Here is a 26,478-nt window from a genome sequence, read left to right as displayed (position 1 = left end):
GGTCACCCCTTCTCTGGAGACCTCAGTTTTCCTCTCCTGGAAAGTGAAAGATGGGGCAAAACGCTCTGGTATTTCCCAGAGTGTGGAAGGGGGGGCGCACCTGTTGCCTCAAGACTTCCAGAAGGACAGGGAGAGCGAGCCCGCTCAGCCTACCTCCCGAGGGGTGCTGGGGAGAATGAGATGAAGTAAGGAAGCGGGAAGGTATTTGAGAACAAGATCTGGGCATTGTTGGAGGGATGCTTTTACTGTTAGCATCTGGCACGTGGTGGGTGTGCGATAGATGTTTCTCGAATGAATCAATTTCCAGTTCCAAACCATGTCCGGTGAAGCCCAAGTCCCGTGAGATGCTTCCCAAGAAAGAGATTTGTGGCAAAACGAGCCTGGGAAGTGCTGGCTCCCTTTTCACAAAGGTTCTGGGAAGTCGTGTGAGAGAGAAAGAAACCTGCTCTGTCGTGGTGAAGTGGTCGCTTCCCAAACTGGTTTGACCACTATACGCATTTCCTCTCCGTTTTCCTCCTAATTCTTATGGTGGGGAATAATCTTGGGAGGAGATAGTCCTTAAAGGGCTTCCCTGGGTCTGGTATTCTAGCTGCTACTGACTAGTTCTCAGCTTTGGTTGCCTCCGGCTTCCCCCCCACCATTTGTAAGATGGTGACTCTGTCCAGGGCTGAGTAAGGTGCCAGGCGGCCAGAGGGCGCCAGAGGAGGAGGAGAGGCTGAGCAGAGGGCCAGGCAGACGCATCCCGCGCCCGGTCACTGGCTAGAGGCCAGACAGATGGCTGCGCGGCCCGGGGAACCCGTGTTTCCAAAGAGGGGTGTTTCACAAGTCGGACTGTCCTCAGCCCAGGTTTCGGGGGCAGGGCTTTCAGGCACCTAACTCTAAACCAGATCTTTAACGAGGCACTAACCAGAGGCTAACAAGGGCTAAGCCAGGTCTTAAACCCCCCCGGCGCCAGCAGCTGAAGGTCCCGGGGGCAGGGGGCAATGTAGTGGTTCCTCTGCCCCCCGCTTCCCCCAAATAAGCAACACCAAAACCAAAGTTAAATCTAAACTTAAACATAATAAATGTCTTTTCTAAAAACCAAACCAAAGCAACAAACTCAGAGGGTTAAACCGACCCCCAGATCCACTAAAACCAAAAAGAACCGCCAAACCCCACCCAGGTGGGAATTCTGAGGTCTAACTGCTGAGCGAGGAGCGAGATTGGAGCTGGAGCGGTTTTTTGGGCTGTCAGCGAGCGAAGCAAGGTCCCTTTAACGTTTTCCACCTCTGTGCCTGCACATCCTGGCGGGGAGGAAGGCCTCTGCTCTCCAGGGCCTGGTCCCCGGGCAGTGGCTGGGCCTTGGAGGGGGGAGGAGAGAGGGGAGCCTGGCCAGAGGTCAGAGGGCTTGGTGGTGGCTGGCAGGGCAGAGTGAGGTCACCCTCACGCACGCCGGCCCTCCTCCCACGCACCGTCCTGACCTCTGGCACCTCGGTGTCGCCTCCCACTCTGCTTTGACACGCGCTGACCACTCAGCCTGGCAGTCTCCTTCTCTGTCTCTGCCTCTTTGTCTGCTCTGTCTGCTGCTTCCGAGGGCTCCATGGCTCGGGGCTGGACACTGGGTGTGGGACGTTTGGGGGAGCAGAGGGAGAAGATGGGGATCAAATTGAGGGAAGGGAAAGAAGGGGGGGCGATGCCCCTGGAGCAGGAGAGGAGAGGGGGATGGGAATATCAGAGGCATGAGCATGGTGGGGACAGGGGGGAGCTGGGCTCCCTTTCCCAGCCCATGTGTGCCTTGGGGACCCTCCCCCTCTGGGGTCCCCACCTGGCTGGGCTAGGGGCTGTGGCTGACGAGGACTTTCCCTTTGGTGTCTGCCCCTTCCTCATTTCTCCTACCCCCCCACCCCCACCCCCTTGCTGATTTCCCTCTCCACTCCTCTTTCCTTCCCTTGGCTTCCCTCTGTTCTCCCATCCTGTTCTGATCTCTCCCCACTGCCCGTCCCTCCTCTGTCACCCTGTCACCCCTACCAATCCCCCCGCCCGCCAGGCCGCCAGCTGACCATCTTCAACAGCCAGGCTGCCATCAAGATCGGGGGCCGGGACCAGGGCCGTCCCTTCCAGGGCCAGGTGTCCGGCCTCTACTACAATGGGCTCAAGGTGCTGGCGCTGGCCGCCGAGAGCGACCCCAATGTGCGGACCGAGGGCCACCTGCGCCTGGTGGGGGAGGGGCCGTCCGTGCTGCTCAGCGCGGAGACCACGGCCACCACCCTGCTGGCCGACATGGCCACCACCATCATGGAGACCACCACCACCATGGCCACCACTACCACGCGCCGGGGCCGCTCCCCCACACTGAGGGACAGCACCACCCAGGTGAGGGCCTTTTGGGCTGACGGACAAGGAGTGAGACTTTGGCTGGGGGAGAGGGCCGATGCCCACGTAGCCACCGGGGCGCCCCAGAGAGGGCCTGGGGGGTCTGGCGGGATCCCGGAGGCTGCCACCTCATCCTTGTCACAGTGATGGGTCGGGTGAGGTGGGAAAGGTCTCCTTCCGCGAAGCGGCCTTTGCCCTGGTGACCAGGGATGCTGTATATGGGAGGGTGGGCACTGTTTCTAGGGACCACTCCCAGGGCTAAGGGGGAGTTTGGTACTCCAGCTAGACCAGGGAAGACGGCCCTACCCAAGAGGGAGGAAGTCTGGACTGGGGTGAGGGTGGAATGAGCCCATCTGCCTGCCCCATAACAAAGGCCATAGGGCACGTAGGTGATGGCCCTGGAGGGGCTAGAAGCCCAGCTGGTGGCGGCCCCGCCTCTGGAGGCTGGTGGAGGCCCGGAGCGGCATCTCCCTGATCGCTGGTGTCCTCGCAGTGGGACCACAAGCCCGTCCTCCGCCTGCGACCTTGAGCAGGTGCCACCGCGTAGCAGGCCTCAGTGCCCTCTATGGCTGTGGGTGTGAGGGGGTGTGGGTACAGACAGTTGCCTGATGCTTTACCCCCCACACTGCCTGCCTCGCCTGCTCAGGTGCTCTCTCTAGATCAGGTCAAGCCCAAGTGACTTGAGTTTATCTTCTCTTATACCTGGAGGGGGTGGTACCTGGGGGTGAGGCTGTGCTGGGGCAGGACAGGCCCGGCTTTGCTGGTGCCAAAAGCCAACGGAGCATGCGTGACTCACAGAGGCAACTGGGGGGCCTGGCTGAGTTTTCTAGCTCTTGCCATCGATGACTGTCGGCCCAGGGAGGGATCACACCTGGCATGGTAGACCTTATTTAATCACCCTGTCCCCGCGGCCCGAGCCATCTCTGTCCCTCATTGCCCGTGGCTGTCGGGCCTCTGTGCCTGGAGAGAGCGCTGTCCTCCCCGGGGCGAGGGAGAGGTCGGGGGGCGGCCAGGGGGCCGGGCCCCGAGTCCACCGCCAGCCTGCCTTCAGCGTCTGTAAATGAGGGCCGGACTCGATGAGCACTAAATCCCCTCCTCCCTCCCAGTCCGTGTGTAGGGGAGCCTGGCACTGGCTGACGGCCTCATCCGGGCACGAGTGAGAAGTCTGCACCCCCTTCCCCTCCGCCTTTGCTGCCAAGAGAAGCTGGGGGACCCGAATGCCAGACCTTGCCCCAGGGAGCGGGGAGCCCCGGGAGAAAGGCCTGGCCCTACCCAAGATTGGGCAGTGACTGTGCCCGGCGCCCATGGGCAAGACAGGCCCACCAGTCTCAGTGGGAGGGAGATGGGCAGGCCATCCAGGTGGAAGAGAGGTGGGGGGGCCCCAGGGGCCACAGCTGTGCTGGAGAAGCCCCCGCAGGACGGACTGGTGCTGAGGGGCCAGGGTGCAGAAGGAAAATCAGTGATCTGAAGATGGGGGGGTGGGGGGAGGGGCAGGGTGGAGAAGAGGCACCCCTCCCCACCCCAGACTCCTCCCACCCTTGGCCTTCAGCAGCCTTCTCCCCACATCCCGCAGTCTCCTGGGCTCCCTTCCCGCCTGGACTCTGGGTTTCCCCGCTTGGGTCTCCTCCCCAGCGCACCCTGAGCGCACTCCCCTCCCCGCCCCTTACATTTCGCTCATCTTGGGGATTCTCTTTCTCTGCAATCAGGAGGAGAGAAAATGCTGACAAAGTCGTCTCCAGTTGTCATGGCAACCACAGCCCTAATTATTGTGTGCAGCCTGTTTCCGGGCTCTGGGAAGGGGCTAGGAGAGAGATGGGGGTGGGGGGGGTAGTGAGGGTGGAGCCAAGAACCACCCCCCCCAACCCCCCACCCTAGGCCCTGCTCCCCCTCTCTGCCTGTGCTGGCCTCCGGTGGCCCCCACGCCTTATCTCCCCCCTGCCCCGGGCCCCCTTGCTCCAGCCCTGCACCCCCAGGTCCAACGTCAGCCTCCCTGGCTTCCTAGAAATAAAAGACACAACATGTGCTGGCTCACCGACCCCCAGGAGCCGGGCAGCTGCTGCAGGGCGGGTGCTGTCCAGCCTCACTCTGCACATCCGGGGGAAGGGAGGCCCTCGGCCATCCAGCCACGGGCCAGGGTGTGTGTCTTAGCCCAGGACCCATCTCCTGTGTGGTCCCACTCAAGAGGTGGCTTTGGAACCTGTTGACCCACCCGCGAACCTTCTTCTCCCCCCCGCCCCACCCTTCCTCTCGCCCCCAGAACACAGATGACCTCTTGGTGGCCTCTGCTGAGTGTCCGAGTGACGACGAGGACCTGGAGGAGTGTGAGCCCAGTACTGGTGAGTGCCTTTCCCCCCTCCCCTGCCCCGGGCCCGGGTGACGCTGTTGGGAGGGGGGCGACTGTCCCTGCCACCTGGCCCAAGCCCACGGGGCCTGCTGCCAGGCCTTCACTTGCCCTGATAGCTTCCTCTGCCTTCCTGCCATTCCCCTCCAGGTCCCTCCAGTTGTCCCTCTGGCAAGGCCGTTTCTGGCCTTTTGGTACCCCAGCCCTCCGAGTTAGTGAGGTCCTTAGCTTGGGATCCTGGGGTTGGGGGCCAAGGAATGCTGGGAGGGAAAGAGGGGGACTTTTCCCCGAGAAAGATGAATAACTACAGCTCCCATGAGTCTTTATGGGGTGCGAGCTGGGGGTGGGGTAGGAGGGGGAGCGCAGGCCTAGGAACTACAACTCCCATCAGCTCTTGAGTCCAGAACTACAACTCCCATCAGCTCTTGGGTCCAGGACTGCAACTCCCATCAGTCCCTGAGGCCTGATTTTTCCCTGGGTCAGTAGTAGAGGAGACCTCCGCTGGATCCAGAACCCTCCTCATTCCCAGTCTCAGGGAGGTGGCCAGACACTCTGCCAGGCCAAGCTGGGGCAGTTATGCCACACGGCAGCTCTGTGCCAGGCAGTGAGTGGGCTGGGGCGGGGCGGGGTAGGAGATGTGCCCCTAGCCAGACACGTGACCCCTGAGGAGCTTGGGACCTGAGGTCTGGTCTAGATTTCTAGAGGGGCAGTTGCTCTAACAGGAGAGCAGGTGCTGGGAGGAAAGGCTTCCCGGGGGTGGCATTCCAGGCCTCTGCTGGATCCTTCCAGCTGGAGAGCTGGGCTCGGCCCCAGCGAGAGACCAGGTTGGCAAAGCAAGGGTGGGCCTCGAGTGCCAACTGAGAAGTGCGGGGTATGGAGTGGCACAGTGGGTGCGAGGGCTGCTCAGCTGAGCGGATTGGGGGTGGCTGAGAGGAGCCAGGGGGAGGGAGGGCCTGAGGAGCTGAGGTCCTGGTGCTTACGGCTGGCAGCGGGAACGGAGGAAGGACTGAATGTGGCCAGATTTCCCAGGAAGGGATCGTGGGACCCGGTGGTGGCCTGGATGAGCTTGTGGGAACCTCATCCCTTGCTTGGGTTTCCAGAGACTTCTGGTTACCTTGCAGTGGGTAGCGCCTGGGCTCTGGAGGTTGGGGCAGATGCCTGCGGGGTTGGCGACGGTGATGGGGTCAGGGGAGGGGGGCAGTCTCCCTGGGGCATAGCTTGTGAACCCAGCCTGGCGGGGGCGGTCTGCCAGTCCCAGAGGAGACGCTCAAGCTGAGGGTAGGCTGCAACCATGGAAGGAGTGTGGGGAGAGCAAGAAACACCACGGAGCCTTGGGGCAGAGGCTCAGGTTCCAGAGACCAATGGCAGGGGGAGAGTCGGGGCACAGGCCCCCAGACCCCACAGGCCAGAGCTGAAGAGCGTTGTTTGGTGGTCCGGGGCCCTGAGGCGCTTGGGGGAGCTGCAGGCTGTTGGGCTGCAAAGGCCTCCCCATCCACAGCCGAGAGCTGGTGCTTTCTGGAACAGACGCCGTCCACTGCGGGGAGGCCCCTCTGCTGGGGGGGCCATCTGGCTGCATCCCACTAGGCGATCTCAGCTCAGGGACGCACCTTCATGCTCTGCCGTTGCTTTGGGAGGTTCTGGGCATCTGGCAGCTTCCACGCAGCACTCTCCCCCTCAACCCTGCTTTACCTCCTCTACCCAGTCAGTTACTGGGGTGTCCCGTATATGGAAGCAGCTCCCCTAGCCCGGACCTGCCGAAAGGGGCCGTGATGATCAGCTCCACGAGAGCCCTGGGATAGGACTCCGGGGACACAGGGCTGTGTGGGTCTTGAGAAAAGGGCACTTGGCCCCATCACATGTGTTTGCACGCATGTGCTCACTCTGGGGGGTGGGGGGGAGGGACTATGGGGTGAGAGGAGGGGTCTGCTCTCCCCGGACCCCGTGGAGAGGAGTGTGGGGCCACACGGCCGCCGCGCAGGGACAGGCAGTGCATACTGGGCCACACCGGGGCCCCACACTCCCCGAGGTTCGAACTTTCCAGCCGCCACCTGGAGTCTTGTCAGGGGCCTGGATGTGACGGACGCTGAGTCGCTGAGTGCGTGCACCGGTTGGCCGAGCTCCCTTAGGCTGTGTTGGGACGAGGGAGTAAAGGGGAGCTGAGGTAGGCAGGTCGGCCGCCCTCCCTGGATCAGAGGGCCAAGCCCCTGAGGGGAGGGTGGAGGGTAGAGGAGGACTAGAAGCCGGGGGGGGGGGTAGGGGGGGGTAGGGAGAGGCTGGTGGACAGCCTGGCACCGGGCTTTGAAAATAAGGGCAGAGCGTACGCGTAAGCCTCCAGAGGAGACCGGCAGAAGCCAGAGGTTCTCCCCCAGGTGTGCGTGGCACGTGTGTGTATTTTCATACGCACACCCGTCCCATATGCTTCAGGTTGGGGTTTTATCCTGATGGGAGGCCAGGCAAAGACCAAGATGACTCCAGAGCCCCTCAGGCTGATCTAGACCATGCCACCCGCCCCGTCTACTGAGAAAGGGGACTCCAGCCAGAGGCCCTCTTGTGCCCCGGGTGCAGGGAGGCTGTTCTCTAGCACAGGGCCGGGCCTCCTTGGGCTCCGAGGTCAGTGTTAGAGGAGGAGGCAGCCTGGCTAGAGACAGTGGCTACCCAGGGACTGACCCCAGGGACCCCAGGCCGTTGGCATCCCTCCCACCTGCCAGATCCTCCTCCCTGGGTCCAGAAGTCAAGCCTGGGATCGTCCCCACTCGCTTTCCACCCTTCCTCTCCACTTGGGCCCCTTCCCAGACCCCAGGCCCCACTCCTCCTCCCCGTAGCTCGGTGAGATCATAGTCCAACGTGGTTATTTCACGTGAGGTTGGCCAGCCAGTCAAAGAAGGGTATGGATTGATGGGCACCGTGTTTTCATTCTTTTGAGAGGGAGTGCCTTCAGCGGGGGCGTGCTCTGCATCGTGGGTAATGTGGCCCACCACCCCTCGCTGTCTTCGCCAGCCTGACCCGCACATTAGGGTATGGTGCCCTGTGGGGACTTGAGTTTGCACCCCTTGAGGCACCGAGGAAGGGCGCACACGGACTCAGATCCACAGCGGCACACGTTTACATGCGTGCACACGTGTCTGACCAGGGGCGCACGCACGTACATCCGTGCACACACACTTAGGGATCTACCAGCAAGCTCACGCACACCCACTCGCACAGGTGTGAATACGTTCAATCCTAGACGGTCACAGGCCGTTCGCACCTCAGACCAAAGGAGGCGCACACACGCTTAGATCTAAAGAGACACATGTGTCGTCTGTAACACACAGACACACGGCTACTGAGACCCACAGAAGCACAAACCCATACAGCCGCGTGTCACGGCTCCACCCAAGTCCACACTCATGTTCAGGCCTCCCGTGTCCTGCCAGTAAGTTCGCACAAACCCATACAGGTGCCTGGTCTTACAGAGACGCATGCTTACATTCATACCCACGTGTTCAGAGACACACACGCACACACACTCGGAGACACGTACATTCAGATTCACACATGCTTGGAGACATACACATGGTCGGACCCTTCAGGGCATACACACTCGTACGGAGTCCTGCAGTGGTGTTTACACGTGCACGCACACACACACACACACACACACACACACACACACACACGTCTACACTGGCCCGCACGGGCACCCACGGATACCGATGCGCTTACTCGTATGCTCAGATGTCCACATGAGCTGCTCACAGATGGGCTCGTATCCTCAGGCCCTCAGGCCGCACATACGTGTTCAGGCCCAATAAAACGCATGCCTCTGTGTTCACACACAGGTGAGCACATGCCACTGTTCAGACCCCCGAGGGCACACACATGCGCGAGCACTCAGATTCATGTAAGCCCCCCACGTGGCTCAGACCCACAGAGCCAGCTCGTGCGCTTACCCCGTGTAGGCACGACCCTTCGGAGGCTTTGCGCCCGTGCATACGTACGAGAGACCCTCAGAGGCTTAATTCCACAGATGCGGGCGCGCGCGCTCAGACCCACACATCTAGCTCAGAATTCACAGAAGCACAAATGAGCTCACATTCCAGAGTTTCTTAAGATAACACCAGTTGCCATAACAGATCAACTCCACAGCACCTGTGGTTTAATACCTAGAAATTTATTTCTCCTCTACAAGCACTCGCCCAGGGCCTGGCCTTCCGTCTGGAAGCCACACTGTCCCCACCAGGTGAGGTCCCGAGTTGCGGAAGGTGACCCACGGTGGGGTCGCGCGCGGGTGGGTTCTCCGGGCCAGGGTGGAGAGGGGCGCTCATTGCTTGCGACCATTCTGCCCGCGGCCATCCGGAGCTCAGTCTCCCGGCCCCGGCTCAGCTTCGAGGAAGGCTGGGAGGTATGGCCTTGCCCTGCCCCCGGGGAGGAAGCAGAAACAGATGCGGTGACCAGACCAGCTAGCGATTTCTGTGTCCAGTGTGGCCTCTGGGTCACCAACAGTCCATTTCACTCTTTCTCACACCCGCAGAGCACGCCTCCCCCCCCCCCAAGGGAGACACCCTGAAGCCTCACCCCCTCAGGGCTGTCACTGCAAAGGGGAGGGTGTCTGGGAGATGGCGGCCCGATTAGCTGGGTCCAGACTTGCTCCTGGGTGTCCACACGTGGTCTGGATCCCCGTGAACTAAAAGGGTAATCGATCTCACGGACCACACAGCTCAGCCCCGCCCCGAATCCAGTGGGCCAGAGTCAGCCATCACAGTAAAACCTGTCATGCAAAAAAAGAGAAGAATGGAAAACCCCCCAAGACCCCTAGTTCTAAGCCTTGAGGAAATCCAGCCCCCCCTGCAGTGGGCGAGACTCCACCCCTGCGGTGGGGAACTTTCTTCCTTAACCCCCGTCCTCTACTGTCTTCGAGAAACTCCCTCTCCTTGGTTTGTGGCCCTGGTGCTGCCTCTGTGAAGGGCCTCCCAGTTCTTATCCTCCGTGGCCTCCTCGGAAGTGGGTGTTGGGAAAACGTCCTCCTTGGGGACTCGGCCCACTTCCTGCCCCTGCATATTTGGGGGCCCAGAGGTGGTTTCTCAGGCTCCAGCAAAGCGGCTGCCCTCAGAGTTCTTTCCCAGACACACTTGCGAAGCCCGTTTATTTCCGTGTTGCTCTGATCATGGGATCAGAGCCTGTCTCTTCATTTAGCGATGACGCTTCTGAAGGCCTTCGAAACAGCAGGTGGGGAGGCCACACCCTCCATCTGATCTGTGAGGCGAGGCCGAGGCCTCCTTGTGCAGGGAGACATCTCACGGGGTCATTGTCCCTCACAGCCATCTTTGGTCTCTCTCGCGATTTGTGGTTTGGAAGCATCGGCTCTCTGGACGCTTGGCAAGCCCCGCGTTTCCGGGCTCTCTCTGTTGCCTTCGTCTCTGCTTGCAAAGCCCCCACTCACTCTTGCCTAACTCAGTCTTCTTATGATGCATTACTGAAAGCCGAAAGGAAAAGCCGGCATCGTCACCCCAACTTTCCTGGCACATTCCCTTGGGGCCTCAGCCTCCGCCGGCGCACGCTCTGCCCCGTAGGGCATCACAAGCGGAGGCTGGAACCCAATGTCCCGCATCGTACGCTGCTTCATCTTTCTAGCCCTTTCCCTGGCTTGTTACCTGAAGCCCACGGGTTTTGGGGGCACACAGGTCTGGTTCGGCATCCGTACTTGTGAAGGCAACATGTGTTTCTGCAACAGATAACCCCCAGATCTCAGTGGTTTCTTCCAGGGAAGCATCTCACTCAAGTGAAAGCCCACCAGGGTGCTTCCCCATCAGCAGGTGGCTCCGCCCCAAGGGGCGCTTTGGGAATCCAGCCTCCTTCCCTCCTTGTAGCTCCTCCGTACTCAGCAGGCAGTTTGCGAGGTCACTGGAAGGAGGGGAAAGGGCACGCACCCGGGAGACTTTCCCAGGCGGCTACTAGCAGCGGCCCCTGCTCAGTCATACGGCCACACCTACTTGTAAGGGGTGCTGGGAAATGTAGTCTTGCAGCCCAGGAGAAGGAGACCATGAGTTTGGGGAAAGAGGCATTCACAGAAGCCTGCCTCACACGCTGGGACCCACGGGGGCATGCTCACAGGCTCTCGGTGGGGCATGCACGCATGTGCACAGGAGTTCAGACCCAGGCTCAGCCAGGGGCTCGCTTACACGCACACGTCTGTGCAGATTCCCTGATGCTCACGTGCTCAGATCCGTTGAGGTTCGTGTCCACACGATGCCCAGGTGCACAGGAACAGACTCTGAGGGGTGCGTTCCTGCACACACACACACACACACACACACACACACGATACGCATCTGCTCTGACCTTGAATCCGCCTTGACGCTTGCCATTGGCTGCGCTGCTGTTTCCGAGTGGGGCGGGGCGCCATCTTCCAGGTCACCGCACGCAGTTGGGCACAGGTTGTTGTCTACTGGAACAGGTGAGTAAGGGCTGAAATCTAGCCAGTGCTCTCTGCTCACCAAGCTGTGTGTCCTGGTCCCTGGAGCAGGGCTGTGGCCTCCAGGAAGCCAGAGTACCCTTTTCTAATTGTGTAAAGAGAAGCTATTCGCCAAGTCGTGTGCATGCAGGTCTGTGGCCACACTGAGGGGCTGCCTTTTTGCGAACCCACACGAAACGCCCTGTGGGCTAGCGGCTTTCTTGCTGTCACAGCCTGGGCAGGCACCCCGCGCTGGCGGACGGGGCCTCAGCCAGCCGATTGCTCAGTCTGTGACACTCAACCTCAGTGCTAGGTGCTTTTTTGGGAGTAGGCACGTCCTGCTTGGGTGGGAATGGGGTTCTTGGGTACATTTCCAGTCAGGAGTCGCTGTGCCCTGAAGGCAGAAAGGGCTCAGCTTGCTGGTCTCCTTGGCCAGAATGGAATTCTCTCTAGTAAGTGGAACTGACACGTCCTGGCATTCAACTTAGGAGTTGGGTGGGGGGTGGGGGGGCTTCTGTGATCCGTGCTCCTGTGAGTATTTCCCAAGTGCTGTAGCTGCCTGAGGTGGGGGAGGGGCGGGAAGCTGCCTAGGGTCCTTCTCAGGCTCCCGGGAGCACCCCATCCCAATGTACAGCCTTGTAGAGCTGGACCCGGGGTCCCAGGCACCCCAAGTCTTCCTCAAACGCCCAGTGGGAAGGGGAGCCCCTGGTTGGACTTTCACAGTGAGGAGTCTCTGAGGGGTCCCCCCTTCCTCCAGAGCCTGCTAACTCCTCACCAGGACAAGCTTGCTGGACCCTGGACCAGTGAATGAACGACCCCAGGGAAACCCAGTGCCCTATGTTACATGCGGCTTGCCTGCCACAGAGTCAGTTCGGCTTTGATCGAATGTGGGGGAAGGAAGACAGCGTGGGGTCTTGACAGCGTGTTATCTTGTGGGGACAGCAGGAGCTGTGGGGTGAGGAGACGGAGGCTGGGGTGCAGGGCCATGAGAAGGGGGCACCGAGGGGCAGTTGTGGTGGTGTGGAGGATGTGGGTGAGAGCGGGACACCCTCAGGAGACACCGTCAAAGCCTTGGACAGAGAAGGGCCCAAGGAAAGCTCCCAGAGAAGCTGGGGGACACAGGGACGGGGCTGAGACCCAGATATGGAGGCAGGACACAGCTGGGGTTGAAGGGCAGGGGCAAGAGTCAAGGTGACCAGGCCTGGGAGGGCTCTGGAGCCTGGGAGACGCTGCACAGGGGGACCTTGGGGGGCCTGTGTGCCCCAAGGTCCTAAAGAACCAGTGAGTTGGGACAAAAGGTTGCAGAGGGCTCAGGCTGGGCAGGATTTGTCTGTGGTCCAAGGCCTGAGGCCCTCCTCCCCCACCCCTAGTCTATCTGGGGGTGAGAGGGTAGAGAGACAAGGTCTGTGCCCTGACCGGCCTGATTAACCCCTGCAACCGGTGGCCCCATCCAGCATCAAAGGTAGAGATGGTGATGGGTGAGAGCTGGGTCAGGCCGAACTCAGCGGTGCTGCTCTGTGTGGGTCAGGGGAGGAAGGGTGTTCAAAACCCAGTTGTTCTGACCCGTGAGGGGCTCCCACCCCATCCCCAGATACCTAGCCTGGCCGGGCCCAGAGGAAATGCCTGGTGAATATTCCTCCCCTTCCCTTGGTCAAAACACGATGAGCCCCCCGTACCAGGCCCAGTGCTGGGTGCTAGGGAGATAGATGGGCCTTGAACCTCCCCTAGCAGTGAGCCCAAACCAGAGGCCTTCTTGGGAGAGGAGGTATTTGGCCGGACTCGAAGCACCAGTGAAATATTAGCAGGGGCGAGGTGTTCGGAACGGAAGGCAAAGGTCAGGAAGAGGGCCGGTGGTGTGGCCCAGCAGGGAGAGGAACTGTGCCGTGACGGGACACAGGCTGCCAGCCTCCCCCTAAGAGCTGGGAGCTGAGTGTGCCCTTTACCCAGGGACCAGGGTGCTGGGCCATCCATGGTGGGTCCAGGGCTCAGGAGGGGATGGGGAGATCAATTATTCATCCATAGGCAGGAGGTCCACAAGAGCCAGACCTTGGCCTCACCCTGGGCCTGGAGCCCAATGCCCTAATTTTATAGATGAGGAAGCTGAGAGCTTGACAGATGAGGAAGCCCAGAGCGTGACAGAATCTTGTCCGTGGTCACACAGTAATTAATGACAGAACAGGTCTGTGGCCTCCCAGGTTAACAAGCCAAGAGTCAAACATTACTGCAGGCATGGGGAGGATGAATCAGGCCTTTCCAGGCTCCTTGTGAGAACTTGACCCTTTCCTGGTCTCTGAGCGCCACAGAAAGGACTGGAGAGTCCATTTGTTCACCTTGCCTGATGCAGACACCGAGTGACCTTGGGAAGTCCTCCCCACCCCGGGCCTCAGCATCCTCGTCCATAAAAAGCTAACTTTGGACGGTCCCAGCTCCACAGAACATGCTTGTCTGCTTTGGGCTCAGTTTTTCAGTGTGGCTGAGCCCCTGGAGGGCCAGGTGCCCTGGGGCTTCACAATGTGGGGTGCAGGTGAGCCCTGGCCCAGGGGGAGTTGGGAGCCTGGTGGGAGGAGCAGCCCGGGGAGCTAGGCAAGGCTACGAGTTCAATGGCAAGATCTTGGCTGTGGCAGGCTAGGGTGGCCAAGGACAGCTCTGCCAGATTTTGCCGGAGCTTGGGATCAGAAGGATCAACAGACACAGAGGCTTAGGGGGCAGGGAGCAGGAGAAGAGACGCCAAGATGTGGCAGTGGCACATGGCCGGGCGTGGCTGCAGTGGGGCAGGCAGGGCCTGGGAGTGGAGCCCCCGGGGTGCTTCCTCTGGAGGGGATAGGGGGCTTAGGGCCCGATCTGTGAAAACCACGCCCTGCAGAGACCAGGGAGAAGCACTCAGATGGGGACAGGGCTTGGGTGTAGGGCGAGCTAGAGAGGAAATCTCCAGCCCCAACCAGGCCCAGAGGTGTCCCTCTAAGAGGAGAGAGCGCTCCCAGACCTAGACTCCAGCTGGATCTACCCCACACCAGTGGGATGCAGTATTTGCCAGAGGGGCAGTGGGCTGATGGGGCTTGTCAAGTTGTTGACCCCGGGTCTGATGGGAATTGTAGTCTGTGCCCCCCCCCGGCTCCAAGGGCTAATGGGAGTTGTAGTTCTCACCCTTTGGGGCTGATGGGAATTGCAGTTTATGCCCAGGGTACCACAGTTAAGAGACCTAAGGGAGAAAGGGAGGAGACCTAATCACCGCCCCCCAACCTTCCCGACTAGTCCCCCCCCTCCCCGGGCCCTATATTAGCAAGTGCTTCCTTCCCAGATGGCTGTGTATGTATTTTCTTTTCTTTTTTTGCTTTCTTCTTCTTTCCGTTGTTTTATTATTGTTTTAAGAATAATAAGAGGGCCAGAGGCAGTCCAGCCCTGGTCAGGTCCTGGCGGCCCATGGGGGTTCTGGGGAGGGGGAGGGGGGAAGCCAGTGGGGGTCAGAGGTGGAGGGTGAAGAAAGAGCACGTTGGGGAATTAGGGTTAGCGCAGGAGTCGTGTGTTCCTGTCCACCTCCCTCCCTCCCTCCTTCTTCCCTACCCCCCCCCCCCCCCCCCCCGCCTTCCCACCTCCCTGCCTCCACAGGGCTTCTCACACCCTCTCCCAGAGTCCTATGGGACAAGACCCTCCCCCAGCCTGTCTCCTCCTTGCCCACTCTTTCTCATGGACTTTGTCACCTCCCACCTCAGTTTTCTCCTCTTCCCATGGCCAGCCTGCAATTGACCTTCAAAGCTGCTTCCCATGACCATCCCCCCCAAGTCCTCTCACCCATGTATCGATTCCTCCATAGCTGCCAGTACCTCCCTTTCCCCCAAGCCCTCCTTCCCACTGCTCCCTCCTTCCTCCCATGCTGTCACCAAGTGGTGGTAACAGTTTCCCCAAGCGAGCCCGCACTGTGCAGATCTTAGCTTTGTGTTTAACGAGGGGGAGAGGGCACAAGTGAGGGAGGCGAGAGAGCGTACAGGAGGAAGCAAGATGTCCAGAGGGAGAGAAGAGCGAGGGAGGGAGATGCCAAACAGATAGACAGAAAACGTGGTACGGAAAAGTTGTTTTTTCTTATTTTTTCCGGGAGAACCCGCTTACACAGCTCTGTTTGTAATTTTTTTCTTCATGCTAAAATCACACGGCCTATTTGTTGATGTAAGTTGCCTGAATTCCGTGGTATGCTATCTTCTTTTTTAAAAAACAAAAGAAAAAAAAAAAACAAAAGCAAAAAAAGAGAAAAATCTAGAAAAAAAAAAAACCCTAAAAGATATTGTTGTTAGGTTTGTTTAAATGCTGCTCTTGTATCTGTTTTTAAGCCTTAAACCAGTAGAGTTTTTTTTTTTTCCGTTTCTTTTCGATTTCCTTTCCTTTCTGTTCCTTTTGGTTTCTTAAGACAAACAAAAGACCAAAACCCAGTGAGCCGCAGAGCCCGTGCGTGGGGTGCCCAGGGCTTCCGAGCCGCTGCCCGCTTAAAGCGCAGCGCGCCGGCAGGCTGGCGGGCGGGCCCAGCCCGCTCTAGTCTCCGCCAAAGCCAATTGGAACCGATTTGGGTGTGTGAGGCTGTTGTTTCTCTCTCTGTGCCAGCCGCCTGCGCCCTGGGCCCTCGCTGACACCCTCTCTTCTCTCTTCTCTCTCTTGTTCTAGGAGGAGAGTTAATATTGCCCATTATCACGGAGGACTCCTTAGACCCCCCTCCCGTGGCCACCCGATCCCCCTTCGTGCCCCCACCCCCCACCTTCTATCCCTTCCTCACGGGCGTGGGCGCCACCCAAGACACCTTGCCCCCACCCGCGGCCCGCCGCCCGCCCGCCGGGGGCCCGTGCCAGGCCGAGCAGGACGACAGCGACTGCGAAGAGCCCATCGAGGCCTCGGGCTTTGCGTCCGGGGAGGTCTTTGACTCCAGCCTCCCCCCCACGGACGACGAGGACTTTTACACCACCTTTCCCCTGGTCACGGACCGCACCACCCTCCTCTCACCCCGCAAACCCGCTCCCCGGCCCCACCTCAGGACAGATGGGGCCACGGGCGCCCCCGGGGTGCTGCTGGCCCCCTCCGCCCCGGCCCCCAACCTGCCCGCGGGCAAAATGAACCACCGAGACCCGCTGCAGCCCTTGCTGGAGAACCCGCCCCTGGGGCCTGGGGCCCCCACGTCCTTCGAGCCGCGGAGGCCCCCGCCCCTGCGCCCGGGCGTGACCTCCGCCCCCGGCTTCCCCCATCTGCCCACAGCCAACCCCACGGGGCCCGGGGAGCGGGGCCCGCCCGGCGCGGTGGAGGTGATCCGGGAGTCCAGCAGCACCACGGGCATGGTGGTGGGCATCGTGGCGGCCGCGGCGCTCTGCATCCTCATCCTCCTCTACGCCATGTACAAGTACCGCAACCGCGACGAGGGCTCCTACCAGGTGGACCAGAGCCGGAACTACATCAGTAACTCGGCCCAGAGCAATGGGGCAGTGGTCAAAGAGAAGGCCCCGGCCGCTCCCAAGACGCCCAGCAAGGCCAAGAAGAACAAAGACAAGGAGTACTACGTGTGAGCCCCGGCACCGCGCCCCACTGCCAGCTGCCCCTCCCGGGACGGCCCCGGGAGGCGGGTGCGGCCCTCTCCCTGCCGGGGGCTCTGGGGACCCGCTCCCTGGCTGCCTCAGACTTCTCTCACGAAGAGGAAACGCAAAAAAAAAAAAAAAAAAAAAAAAAAAAAAAAAAAAAAAAAAAAAAAAAAAAGAAAAAGAGGGAAGAAAGAAAGAAAAAAAGAAAGAAGGAAAAAAGAAAAACAGAAAAGGAAACCCCGTGCTCGTCCCCTTCCTCCTGCCGTCGGGTGCGGCGGCACCGTCAGTCCCGGGGGCTGTCTGTCCCTCTCAGCCCTGCGCCTGCCGGGCAGGGCACGTGCTCACAGCCCTGGGTTGATTTATTTTTTTAAGGGGGGGGTAGTTTTATTTTGGTGGGGTTGGGCGGGAAGGAAGGCTGGGGGTTTTGTAAAGTGTCCACTCCTCGTCCTGTTTAATTTCCCGCAATTTTTCTTCTGCCCTCTGTCCCTCCTGCCTTCCTTCTCCTCCCAAGCCCTCCGGCCCCCGTCCCAGGCTTGCCGTGTCTCTCGGTCCCCACCCTCCCTCTCTCCACTTCTTTTCTCGTGTGTCTGGTTTCTCCCTTCCTTTCCTACCCTTGGGTTTCCAGAGTCGGTGGGAGAAGGGCGGGCGGGTGGGCCGAGCGGCCCAGCGTGGGGGGGGGGCGGGGCGGGGCAGTGGGAGTTGCCCCGAGCGCCCCGACTCCGCCCACCAGGAGGAGGCGCTTGCCTGGTGCCGCCCAGGGAAGGGGCTCGGGCCGCCGAAGGCCTGTTCTGTCGTGTGCCGCCGGGCGACGTGCATTGATGGGGAAGCTGCTGGAGGAGCAGGGGTGGGGGGCGGGTGGGAGGGGAAAGGCAAATGCAGATATATATTAAAGACAAATAATCTAGATACCGTGAGCAGCGGCCTGTGGCACCCGTTGGGCGCGGGCACCAGGGAAGAGAGAGAGCGAGGCATCGCCCGCTGACTGCTGGGGTCACTTCTCTGCCCACGGGCTCCCTGCTCCCCCAGTTTTTTTTCTCTCTTTGTTAACAAATGTGTCTGAGTCTTGGAAAACACCCCAACCCCGGAAATGTGTGGGAAAAGAAAACAAAAACTTTCCAAATCCAACGGTCCTGTGCAGTTTTTTTCCGGGTGGGTACCGTTGGGACATTGGTCCTGGCTCTGGCCTGGGGTCTGGGCCCGAATTGCGGCCCATGAGAGCTGGTAAGTAGCCTCCAAAGATTTGGGCCGAGCATAGCTTTGGGCTCCTGGGGGGCGGCTTGTCTTTGTCTCACCCCCATGTCCCTCCTGGCCCCAGGATCGGGCCAGGTAAGCAGCTGGTCTGTGGTCTTGGCTGAGCCCACCCACCTGAGCTCTGGAGGTGATCAGATCACCAGAGGCAAGAGCATCGTGTTGCCCCCTAGTGGCCACATCGGGCCCACGCCTCTGGGGGCTGCTGGGGTCTTGCTACAGCCCTTGGGGAAGGTGGTGGTGTTCCTGGGTGGCCAGGGCTCCAGTGGCTGAGTGCACATTTGCCCCCAGTTCCGCCCAACTCCAGGGTCTCTGCTTTTTCTGCATCTCTAGGGATTTGGAACCTAATCTCTGCCGCCCCGCCTACCCACCCCCTCCCGGGCCCCGGTCTACACTGCCCCAGTCTACGCTGCTCGCCGGCTGACTGTGGGCAGCTCCTGCAGCTGTAGATAGAAGCAGAGCTTCATCCTAGGGCGTTTGCTCCTTCATGGAGACACTGAACAAGCCCACGGTCCCAAACACGCGGAGAGACGGGTCTGGATTTGAAACTCTTAGGTGAGGGTTAGGTGCCAGCGTCCTCAGGAGAGGGGAGGGTGGATGGTCTTCCTCTCCCAGGTGGCAGTTTGGGATCGCCATGCCGCTGGGCACGTGAGCCCTGACTCAGCCGTGCTTCTGTCACTCAGGTCTCCTCCACTTTCTGCTTGGTGGATCTTGCTCCCGTCTCTTGGTTCTGCTTTCTTGTGCCCTTGGCTCGCCATCGCCCTGGGCCACTTGAAGCTGCTCCCATCCACAGGTGGCTCATTCTTGCGGCATTTTCCAGTTTGCAAGTCTGGTCCATGGACATCTGCCAGGTCTTTGGGCTTGCTGTCCACAGGAGCCTCACCTCCTCGTCCTTCCTTCCATCCTGGGATGAAGCTTTTTTGTTTCAGGATCCTCCTTACCCTGGGGTGTGCCCCCAGGGGCCTTTGAGAGCCCTGCCCCAGAGTCCTATCACTGGTGGGAGAGCGGGTTCTCCAGTAGCTGCCCTCCTGAACCAGCCACCTGGGGGGAGGCATGGGCCCTGCTTCTGCCCAGCTGCTCAGGAGCCTGAGGTCAGCTGTAACCCCCTGTGGAAGCCTGCGGGGAGGCCCTGACTTGGGGTGGTCTGGCCAGGACATCCTGTCCCTGTGCTGGCCGTGGCCTTGCGCCCACGTCTTCCGCTGCTGTTCTGTTTGTCCGAGGGATGGAAATTTATCTCAGGTTCCCCCGCCCCATCGTCACTGGCCAAAGAAAACCAAGAGAGGCAGGCAGGAGTTCCTTGGTGTCAAGAAGGGAACGTTCTTCTTGCAGAAATTTCTAGAAATTCTATTTGTCTATTCCAGAAATTCTAAATTTCTATTCCAGAATTTCTAGAAATTCATTCTTATTCTAGAAATTTCTAGAATGGCCCTGAACAGTCTGTCAGAGTAGGGGGCCAGAAAGAGGGACAGTGGAGGAGTTGGAAGGATGGGTCCCAGTCCTGCTCATTGCCATGGGGGTGTAGGACTGGGTGTTTTCTTCTCTTTGTAAGGAGACTAAGAGCTCCTTGCCACTCAAGGGGTTGGTTGTGAGTCAATCTACCGTTGACTCAGTTTACCTGTCTGTAAGATATGGTCACTTCAGTCTCAGCTCCTTCGTCTGGGCATCTGATGTTGAACCTATCACCTGGGCCTGAGCTGAGGTCCTTTGGAGTCTGGCTGGCCTGGCATTGACCCTCAGGAGTGTCCAAACAGCATCTGGGAGTGACTGAAATTCCAGGGACCTCGCTCATTGACAGTTGGTTCTATCAGGGATGTGCCAGGAGATTCCACCTGGGGAGGAGCAAGGACCGAGCTGGGGAAGAAGCTCGAAGTGGAGTCTAGCTGATCCCTTTGACCTTGAAGACCTGCCCTACCACCCAAACCCCCGGTGGAGGGAACACAAGGTCAGCCAGTCCTGGCACTCTTCTGGAAGGACATCCCTTTCCTGGAGGCGGATATGGAGCTGAAGGAGCCTGCGTTGCCCTCCCCACACACCCTTCTGGGAGAGCTGCAGGCCTGGCTGGAGACAGGAGGATGGCCAAAGTGGGTCCGAAGCCACTTTCCTGTCCCCACTGCTAGAGGCCTCTACTTCCATGGGGTGAATGAGACTGTGAGACTGTTGACCATTTCCTTCCCACGCCCGGTTTCCTGGGCTCTTCCCTTGCAGGTGTCCCTGCAGCCTCGGGGGGGTAGGTGCTCCCTGTGGTGAGCAGTAAATTGGGGGCTCCCAAGTGAAGACCGCTTGAGTGGAGCACCCATCTAGAAGGCAGGCCTGGGACCACTGTGAGGGGAGACCCCTCTCCCTTTGCAGGGCACCCACTCTGCCACGGGGATGACGCTCACCCCCAGCTGCCCCAGAGGGGCCGGGTCCTGGACCCTCCCAGCTTCCAGATCCTGTTGAGTGAGGGGAGACATGTTGGAAGCAGGTCGGCCCTGGGTCCTAGAAGACCGTGACCGCCCGGAAGGGCCAGGAGCAAGGCTGCTCTGAACGTGGGCAGAGGGACAGCTCTGACCACTTGGTGAACTGGAGGATACCCTAGCGGGGAGGAGGAGCCATCTCTCACCAGTCCTGGGTTCTCTCTTCTGGAAGCTTCTGGACACCAGCGGGTCCCAAGAATGCTGAGCAATGGTAAGGAAGTAGCTGGGGCTCAGCTGGGCAGCAGGCAGACAGGACGGAAAGTTCAGGGCAGGCTGGGACAACCTTGCCTTTGGGCATCTTAACAAACATGATCCCCACCCCTGTCCCCTTTGTCTTTGTGTGTGGGGAGGGGGGGATTCTTCACTGAGGGGTGGCCACAGGCAGAAAGCTAAAAGACACGATCCCCCGCCTAAAGAGGCCCGAGGCTATGCTGACAAGACCAGGCCAGGGAGTGCTTCTGTCTCCCAAAGGTCTCGAGGCCTGAGGGCAGGCTGGGGGGGGTCGTAGCCAAGGTTGGGCTCTGGAGATCTGGGCCTGACTCTTGATTCGGTCCCTCCTAGCTGCCCGTCATGGGCAATCGGTTTCTCCAAGCCTTACTTTCCCATCTGTAAAATGGGGCATCTTCCTCGAAGGGCTCGGGAAGAGATGAGATGATGCCATGAGATGCCCAGGACAGTGCCTAGCCCACAACACAGGCAGGAAAGGGCAGATAGGCTGGCCTGGGAAAGGGCCAGCCCCCAGAGGAGCTCCCCAGAACTCTCCTCTGCCCCACCCCCACCTGTGGCTCTTCACTGGAGTCAGGGAGGGGCAGTCATTTGATCCTTTATTCACTCTTTTGTCGCCTCCCCCCCAGCGCCCCTCCTGCCAGGCTTTGTGTGGGGGCCGGGTCGGATCAGGGGGCAAGGGGGCCACTCCAACCCTCTGGGAACTCATAGCTGGCAGGGTGGGAGACAGGTGCGTGGCCGTGGGTAAGGGTTTCACTATGGCCTCGGGCTGCACCCCTGGAAGGAGGCGGTTGCCCTGAGTCTGGAAAGCCGAAGAGGAGTTTGGTAGGTAGAGAAGGGGAGAGGCAGGATTGGTCCCGTGGCTGGAGTGTGCAGAGGGGTGACCGGGGGCCAGAGCTGCCCTTTGGGTACAACTGAGGAGCTGAGACTTGTGTGGAGATCTCGGGGTAGTGCGATGAGTTTGGGACGTTTTGACCTTGGATGATGGTGGCCTCTAAGCTCGGTGGGGGGGAGGGCTGCGGGGGGGAGGGGGGAACAGTGGACAGCTGGGGGCCGTGAGCAGCGAGGAGGGGAGCACGGGGTAGACAGGGTCCTGCTGGTCCTTGATCCTTTTCGAAGTCACAAGGGAGGGTCCGGTGGGGTGCCCGGGGCCGCCCCTGGACCCTCTGGAGATGGTGGCCTTTGTCGTCCTGCCTTCTCTGAAGGAGAGAGGGTGCTTCTCCCAATGTCCCATTGCAGAATGCCCGGGAGCTTAAAAGTGTGTGGATTTCAGGACAGTGCGCCCCGGGGGGCTGCGTGTCGCTTTCATCATTGCCCTGTTCAGACATGAAAGACAAGAGGGGTGTGGCTCGTGCGTGCAGAGTGACCTCTGACCCCTGAACTCGGTCCCTCCTGAGGTCTCAGGAGGTACCACTGCCCTGCTCTTGGGGGCCCAGGAATGGGCACGTGCTGGGAAGTGGGGGGGGGGGCAGTGACAGCCTGCCAGCCATCTAGGGGCTTTCGTGGTAGAATTTGGGGCCGGTGAGCACCCCTCCTCCCCCAGCAACGCCCATCACACCCTCGGCCCGTCCTTCTTAACAAACGACTACACTCTCCCTTCCCCTCGACGCCTCTGAAGGTGGCCCCGAGGGTGGCCCAGCCTCCGGCCCAGAGCAGGAGACAATTCCACACTGTCAGCCAGGAGCCCCGGCCCTTGGTCTCCGCTCTCCCAAAGATGTGCTGTTTGACTCTGGGCCAATCCCGTCCCTTTCTGTGCCTCTGCTTCTCTCTCTGCCCAGTGACGGGGTGGGGGCAGGGGGCAGGGGGGAAACGGAGAGGGCGGGCCCCGGGCCGAGCTCACTCACTGGTTCTGCACATCTTGAACCGTGTCGGGCAGCGGCAGGCTCTGTGTCTCGGGCAGCAACAATGCAGCCAAGCCGCTCAGCACCGGCACCGCCCCGTAGACCAGCAGCGGCAGTGAGCGGCCGTGCGCACCCAGCAGCCGCACCAGAGGCCCCAGGATAGCTCCCGCGCGGGCTGCCATCTGGCCCAGGCCCACCGCTGTCATCCTGCAGTCCCAGAAACACCCGTGAGGGCCTCCCAGCCCGGCCCAGCCCCACTCTGTCCAGGGAGGCACAGTGGTTCAGGCGGGCGGGGGGGGGGGGGGGGCGGAATGCACCTGCTCAGCCCTGAGACCACATGGGAGGGGGATGGCGGCGGGAACATCCGGGGCTGGGGAAGGCCACCCCCACCCTGCCCTCGCAGCCCAGGGTGACCCCTTCTTTGGGCCTGGGCGTAGCCTCACCTGAGCACGGTGGGGAAGAGCTCACCAGTGTAGATGCTGACGCAGGTGAAGGCGGCCCCCAGGCCCCCGAGCCCTAGCACGGCCAGGGATGAACGCAGGGCCCCCAACTCTGTGGACAGGGAAGGGGGTAGCGAGGTTGGTGGCGGGGCTCCGAGGTCAGATGGGGGCCGGACTTCTCCCTGACCTCCCAAATGTCTATGACTCCCCTCCCTCTGGGTGTCCCCCACAACGCACACACGCACCACATCCTAGGTGACACCGTGGTTCCGTTCGCTGCCTCCCAAACTGCTGCCCAACCCGATAACCCTGAGCCAGACCCTGGGAGTCCTCCTTGGCCCCCTGCTCCCTCCCCTCCCCCTGCATGACGCCACCCCCTCCACTCCATCCCTGTTCCTGCTGCCTGGGGCGGGCCGTCACCATCTGTCCCAGATGCCCCAGCAGCCTCCTTCCCCACTGGGCCCCTGCTCTAGACCAGCACCCTCTGAGGAGGGGGCAGGGGCCCCTGTCCCTGGCTCAGCCCCCCGAGGTAGGGAAGCCTCTGGCCGCTCACCGTGGGGCACCAGCATATTGGCCAAGACGCAGAGCCCCGCCAGCACCAGGGACGCCACCTGAGTGGACCTGCGGCCCAGGCGGTTCAGCAGCAGCAGGGTGCCGATCTTGGCCGGGATGTCCACGACCCCAATGAGGACCTGGAGCAGGAAGATGTCGCTGCCGAGGGCCTGCAGATCTAGGGCCAGGCCATAGAAGGTGAAGCCGAAGGCGAACCTGCGGGGCGGGGCGGGGCGGGTGGGGTCAGGCTGGGGCGGGGGCTGCTCCTTTGCTGGTCGGTCCTCAGACCCGCCTCCAGCCTCCCCCTGCAGGCTCTGCATAGTGGAGGGCTGGTCTCTGTGCACCACCTGGCCCCAGGCCTCCCCCCTCCCCCAGTGCCACCCCCTAGGTAGGTTTGGCCAATGGGAGTCGCTGGTGAGGGGCTGGAGGTGCAGGGGGTGGGGTGGGGTGGGGGAGAGGCCAGGGTTTGCCTTCCTCCCTCCCTCTGGGCGTCCCGTGTCCTGTCCTGTGTCCTTGCTGGGTGAGACTGGCTCCCTGGGCTCTGATAATACTGGGTTGGGTGTGCCTTCTCGCCTGGCTTATTCTCGAATGGCCTCCTCGGCCTGCTGGGCAGCTCAGCTCTCCCAGCGCCTTTGCTGTGAATCTTTCTCCTTAGGGGTCTCTGCCATCCCCTCTCCCCAGCCTGACCCCACCTGGCCTTGGCTTCTCCCTTTGGGAGCCTGACTACTAGCAGGGGAGTGGGGGGGTGGGGTATGGAATGCTTCAGGCCTGGTCCTGGAGGCGGGAGCAAGAGGAGAGTCCGTAGAGGTCCCCTGCCTGGATGCCAGTCAGGGCCTGACCCCAGGTTCCCAGCTGCCCAAGGCAGGCCCGAGGCAGAGGCTGGGGCCCCGGGTGGGTGAAGGGGCTCTACCAGCACAGAGTGGAGACACAGGTCCGGAGGCCCAGTCCGGGTGTGCAAAGCAGGGCAGCCGGGCTGGCAGGAGCCTGGCTCGCACTCAGCTCCTCCCGCATGGCTGACAGCAAGGCCTGCAGGGATGGGGTGGGGCGGGGTGGGAGGGGAGTCACTGTCAGCATTGGGAGCACCGGGCAGGTCCTCCTCCTTGAGACCCTCACCCTCCCAGGGGCCTGTGCAGGGGCAGGGAGAGGGTCTGAGGGCCGAGCCCTGGGGGAGCGCCCCGCCCCGCCCCGCCTCACCTCTGCAGTCAGTGTGTCCTCCGCTGCCCTCTTCCCGTTGATGGCAGCCACCTTCTGTAGCTCCCGCAGGCCCTGCTCCAGCTTGCCCTTGATGAGGAGCCATCGGGCAGACTCCGCCAGCCACCTGCAGGGGGTCAAGGGCGGAGGATGGGTGGGTGCGGCCTGTGGCCCCAGGCTGCGTGAGCCTTACTGCCCTTCTGTCTCCCTCTGCCCAGGGGGGTGGCCTCACTGGTGCCCATAGGCCCCAGGCTCAGGGATGCCACACCACCTGACGCCCTCCTTCCCCCGCAGGCCACCTTTTCTGCCTTTTTCCTTCTCTTCCTCGGACTGGGGTTGGGAGTCCATATCCTCCCCTTCCGGCCTCCCTCCCGACCCTGTGGCCCGTCCCGGGACCCCCCCCGCCCCCCCCCCCCCCGGGAACCAGGCCTGGGTGAGCCTGTCTGCAGTGAGGACTGTAGTCTTGCAAGCCCGCCACAAGCCGCAAGCCCACTGGGGTCCCCCACCTCTCACCAGGGAGGCCAGGCACCTGCCCGATGTCACATCCGTGGCCTTCCTGTTCACCCCCGAGGCTGCGCCTTCCTGCCTGAGCTGGCTCCTCCCCAGCTTCCCACCCAACCGGGGGCTCAGGCCTGGGGCAGGGTCTTTGGTCCTGGTGTCGCCAGCCCCCTCCACCTGCACCCAGGAAGCCACCAAGTCCTGTCACCACCAGCAGCACCGCTTGTGCCTGACCCGCCCCCCTGCCCTTGTCTCGCCTGTGGCCCGGTCGCCCACGTCAGGACAACACTTGCTGTCTCCTGGATGCCAGCTGGCCCCACGCATCCCGGCTCCACACCCCGATGCCAGGGCCCAGCTCCTAACCCTAACCTTGCCCCCACACCCCTCGACATCGGCCCAGATCCCTTGCGCTGGCCCAGCCCACCGAGGCCCCAGTCATGCCCACCATTCCACCCTGGCTCCTGTCTCCAGGCCTCTGCTCAGGCAGGCCCCCCAGCCAGGCACGCTTTCCCCTGGGAGTAGCAGCCAGGCGTGGGGTCACCTGCTCTGCATGCACAGGGCCCGAAGGTCCTCCCGGGTTAGGACAGGGGAGAGAAGGGGGGCTCAAGGCATACTTTCGAGGTAGAGTTGACAAGATCCAGTGACCTGCTGGACTTAGGGTGGGGCGGGGAGGTCAGTGAGCGACAGGGAGGTGACGTGGTGTCTCTAACTCTGGGACCCGGCGGATGGGGGCTGCTATCCCCCCCCCCACCCTTGTTGGGGAAGCCTTGGGAAAGAGCAGGTGCGAGATGTTCACGTTTGTGAATCCGAGACATCAGTCATGGCGATGTCACACGGAGGGTTGGAAACGGGAGGCTGGAGTCTGGGGAGGGGCAGGTCTGGAGAGGGGATTCAGGGTTTGCAGCATGTGGCACAGGGGACACAGGTTAGGTCGCCTGGGAGAGGGCACCCCTCCTCCGATTCAGGGGCCAAGAACAGTGGGGGCAGAGCCGGGGCACCAGGGCCGTCGTGGGTGAAGCCTGGTGGTCGGGGGGGTTCGAGGAGACGGGGAGGGGGGTGGGGCCGGCACAGGCAGACAACCTGTCATGGAGAGAAATGGGTTTTGAAGAGAAGCAGAGAAGCTGGTGGGAGTTCGCGGGCCATGGGCTCCCGCCCTCAGATGGTCCCCCTCTTATTCGTCAAGCCATCACGTGTGGGGTGTCTTGCCAGCTCCCCGCGGGGCAGTGCGCCTGTTTCGCTGTCGTCGGCCCCGCATCAGCCAGTGCCCTGCCCCTGGTGGGCACCCGGTAGCTGTTTGCCGAAGTCATGACGTGGTGGGTGACGCACGATTGTGGGCACGTGCACGGCACCTG

At 61.3% G+C, this 26,478-nt stretch overlaps 2 protein-coding genes across 21 annotated transcripts in view; one reads left to right on the top strand and one right to left on the bottom strand.

The window, feature by feature from the left end:
• Window positions 1–16,820, top strand: part of NRXN2 (neurexin 2) — a 98,549-nt gene extending 81,729 nt beyond the window's left edge. For 11 of the 19 annotated variants that reach the window (XM_032594914.1, XM_030332729.1, XM_032594913.1 and 8 more), the window contains 3 exons: window positions 2,027–2,352; window positions 4,610–4,688; window positions 15,777–16,820. In XM_032594914.1, the coding sequence (XP_032450805.1) occupies window positions 2,027–2,352; window positions 4,610–4,688; window positions 15,777–16,663 (1,292 nt within the window). In that variant the 3' untranslated portion in view covers window positions 16,664–16,820. The remainder of the gene's footprint in view (window positions 1–2,026; window positions 2,353–4,609; window positions 4,689–15,776) is intronic. The other 8 variants (XM_032594922.1, XM_032594920.1, XM_032594917.1 and 5 more) reach the window with 1 other exon arrangement.
• Window positions 16,821–21,186: 4,366 nt separating this feature from the next.
• Window positions 21,187–26,478, bottom strand: part of SLC22A12 (solute carrier family 22 member 12) — an 11,232-nt gene continuing 5,940 nt past the window's right edge. For both annotated transcript variants that reach the window (XM_030333240.1, XM_030333241.1), the window contains 6 exons: window positions 24,632–24,755; window positions 24,348–24,463; window positions 23,439–23,653; window positions 22,889–22,997; window positions 22,449–22,652; window positions 21,187–21,920 (listed from right to left, as the gene is read on the bottom strand). In XM_030333240.1, coding sequence (XP_030189100.1) covers window positions 21,857–21,920; window positions 22,449–22,652; window positions 22,889–22,997; window positions 23,439–23,653; window positions 24,348–24,463; window positions 24,632–24,755 — 832 coding nt within the window. In that variant the 3' untranslated portion in view covers window positions 21,187–21,856. The remainder of the gene's footprint in view (window positions 21,921–22,448; window positions 22,653–22,888; window positions 22,998–23,438; window positions 23,654–24,347; window positions 24,464–24,631; window positions 24,756–26,478) is intronic.

This window comes from Lynx canadensis, chromosome D1 (genome assembly GCF_007474595.2).
Source record: "Lynx canadensis isolate LIC74 chromosome D1, mLynCan4.pri.v2, whole genome shotgun sequence".
Taxonomy (NCBI): Eukaryota; Metazoa; Chordata; class Mammalia; order Carnivora; family Felidae; genus Lynx; species Lynx canadensis.
This window is presented reverse-complemented; position numbering and strand designations above follow the sequence as displayed.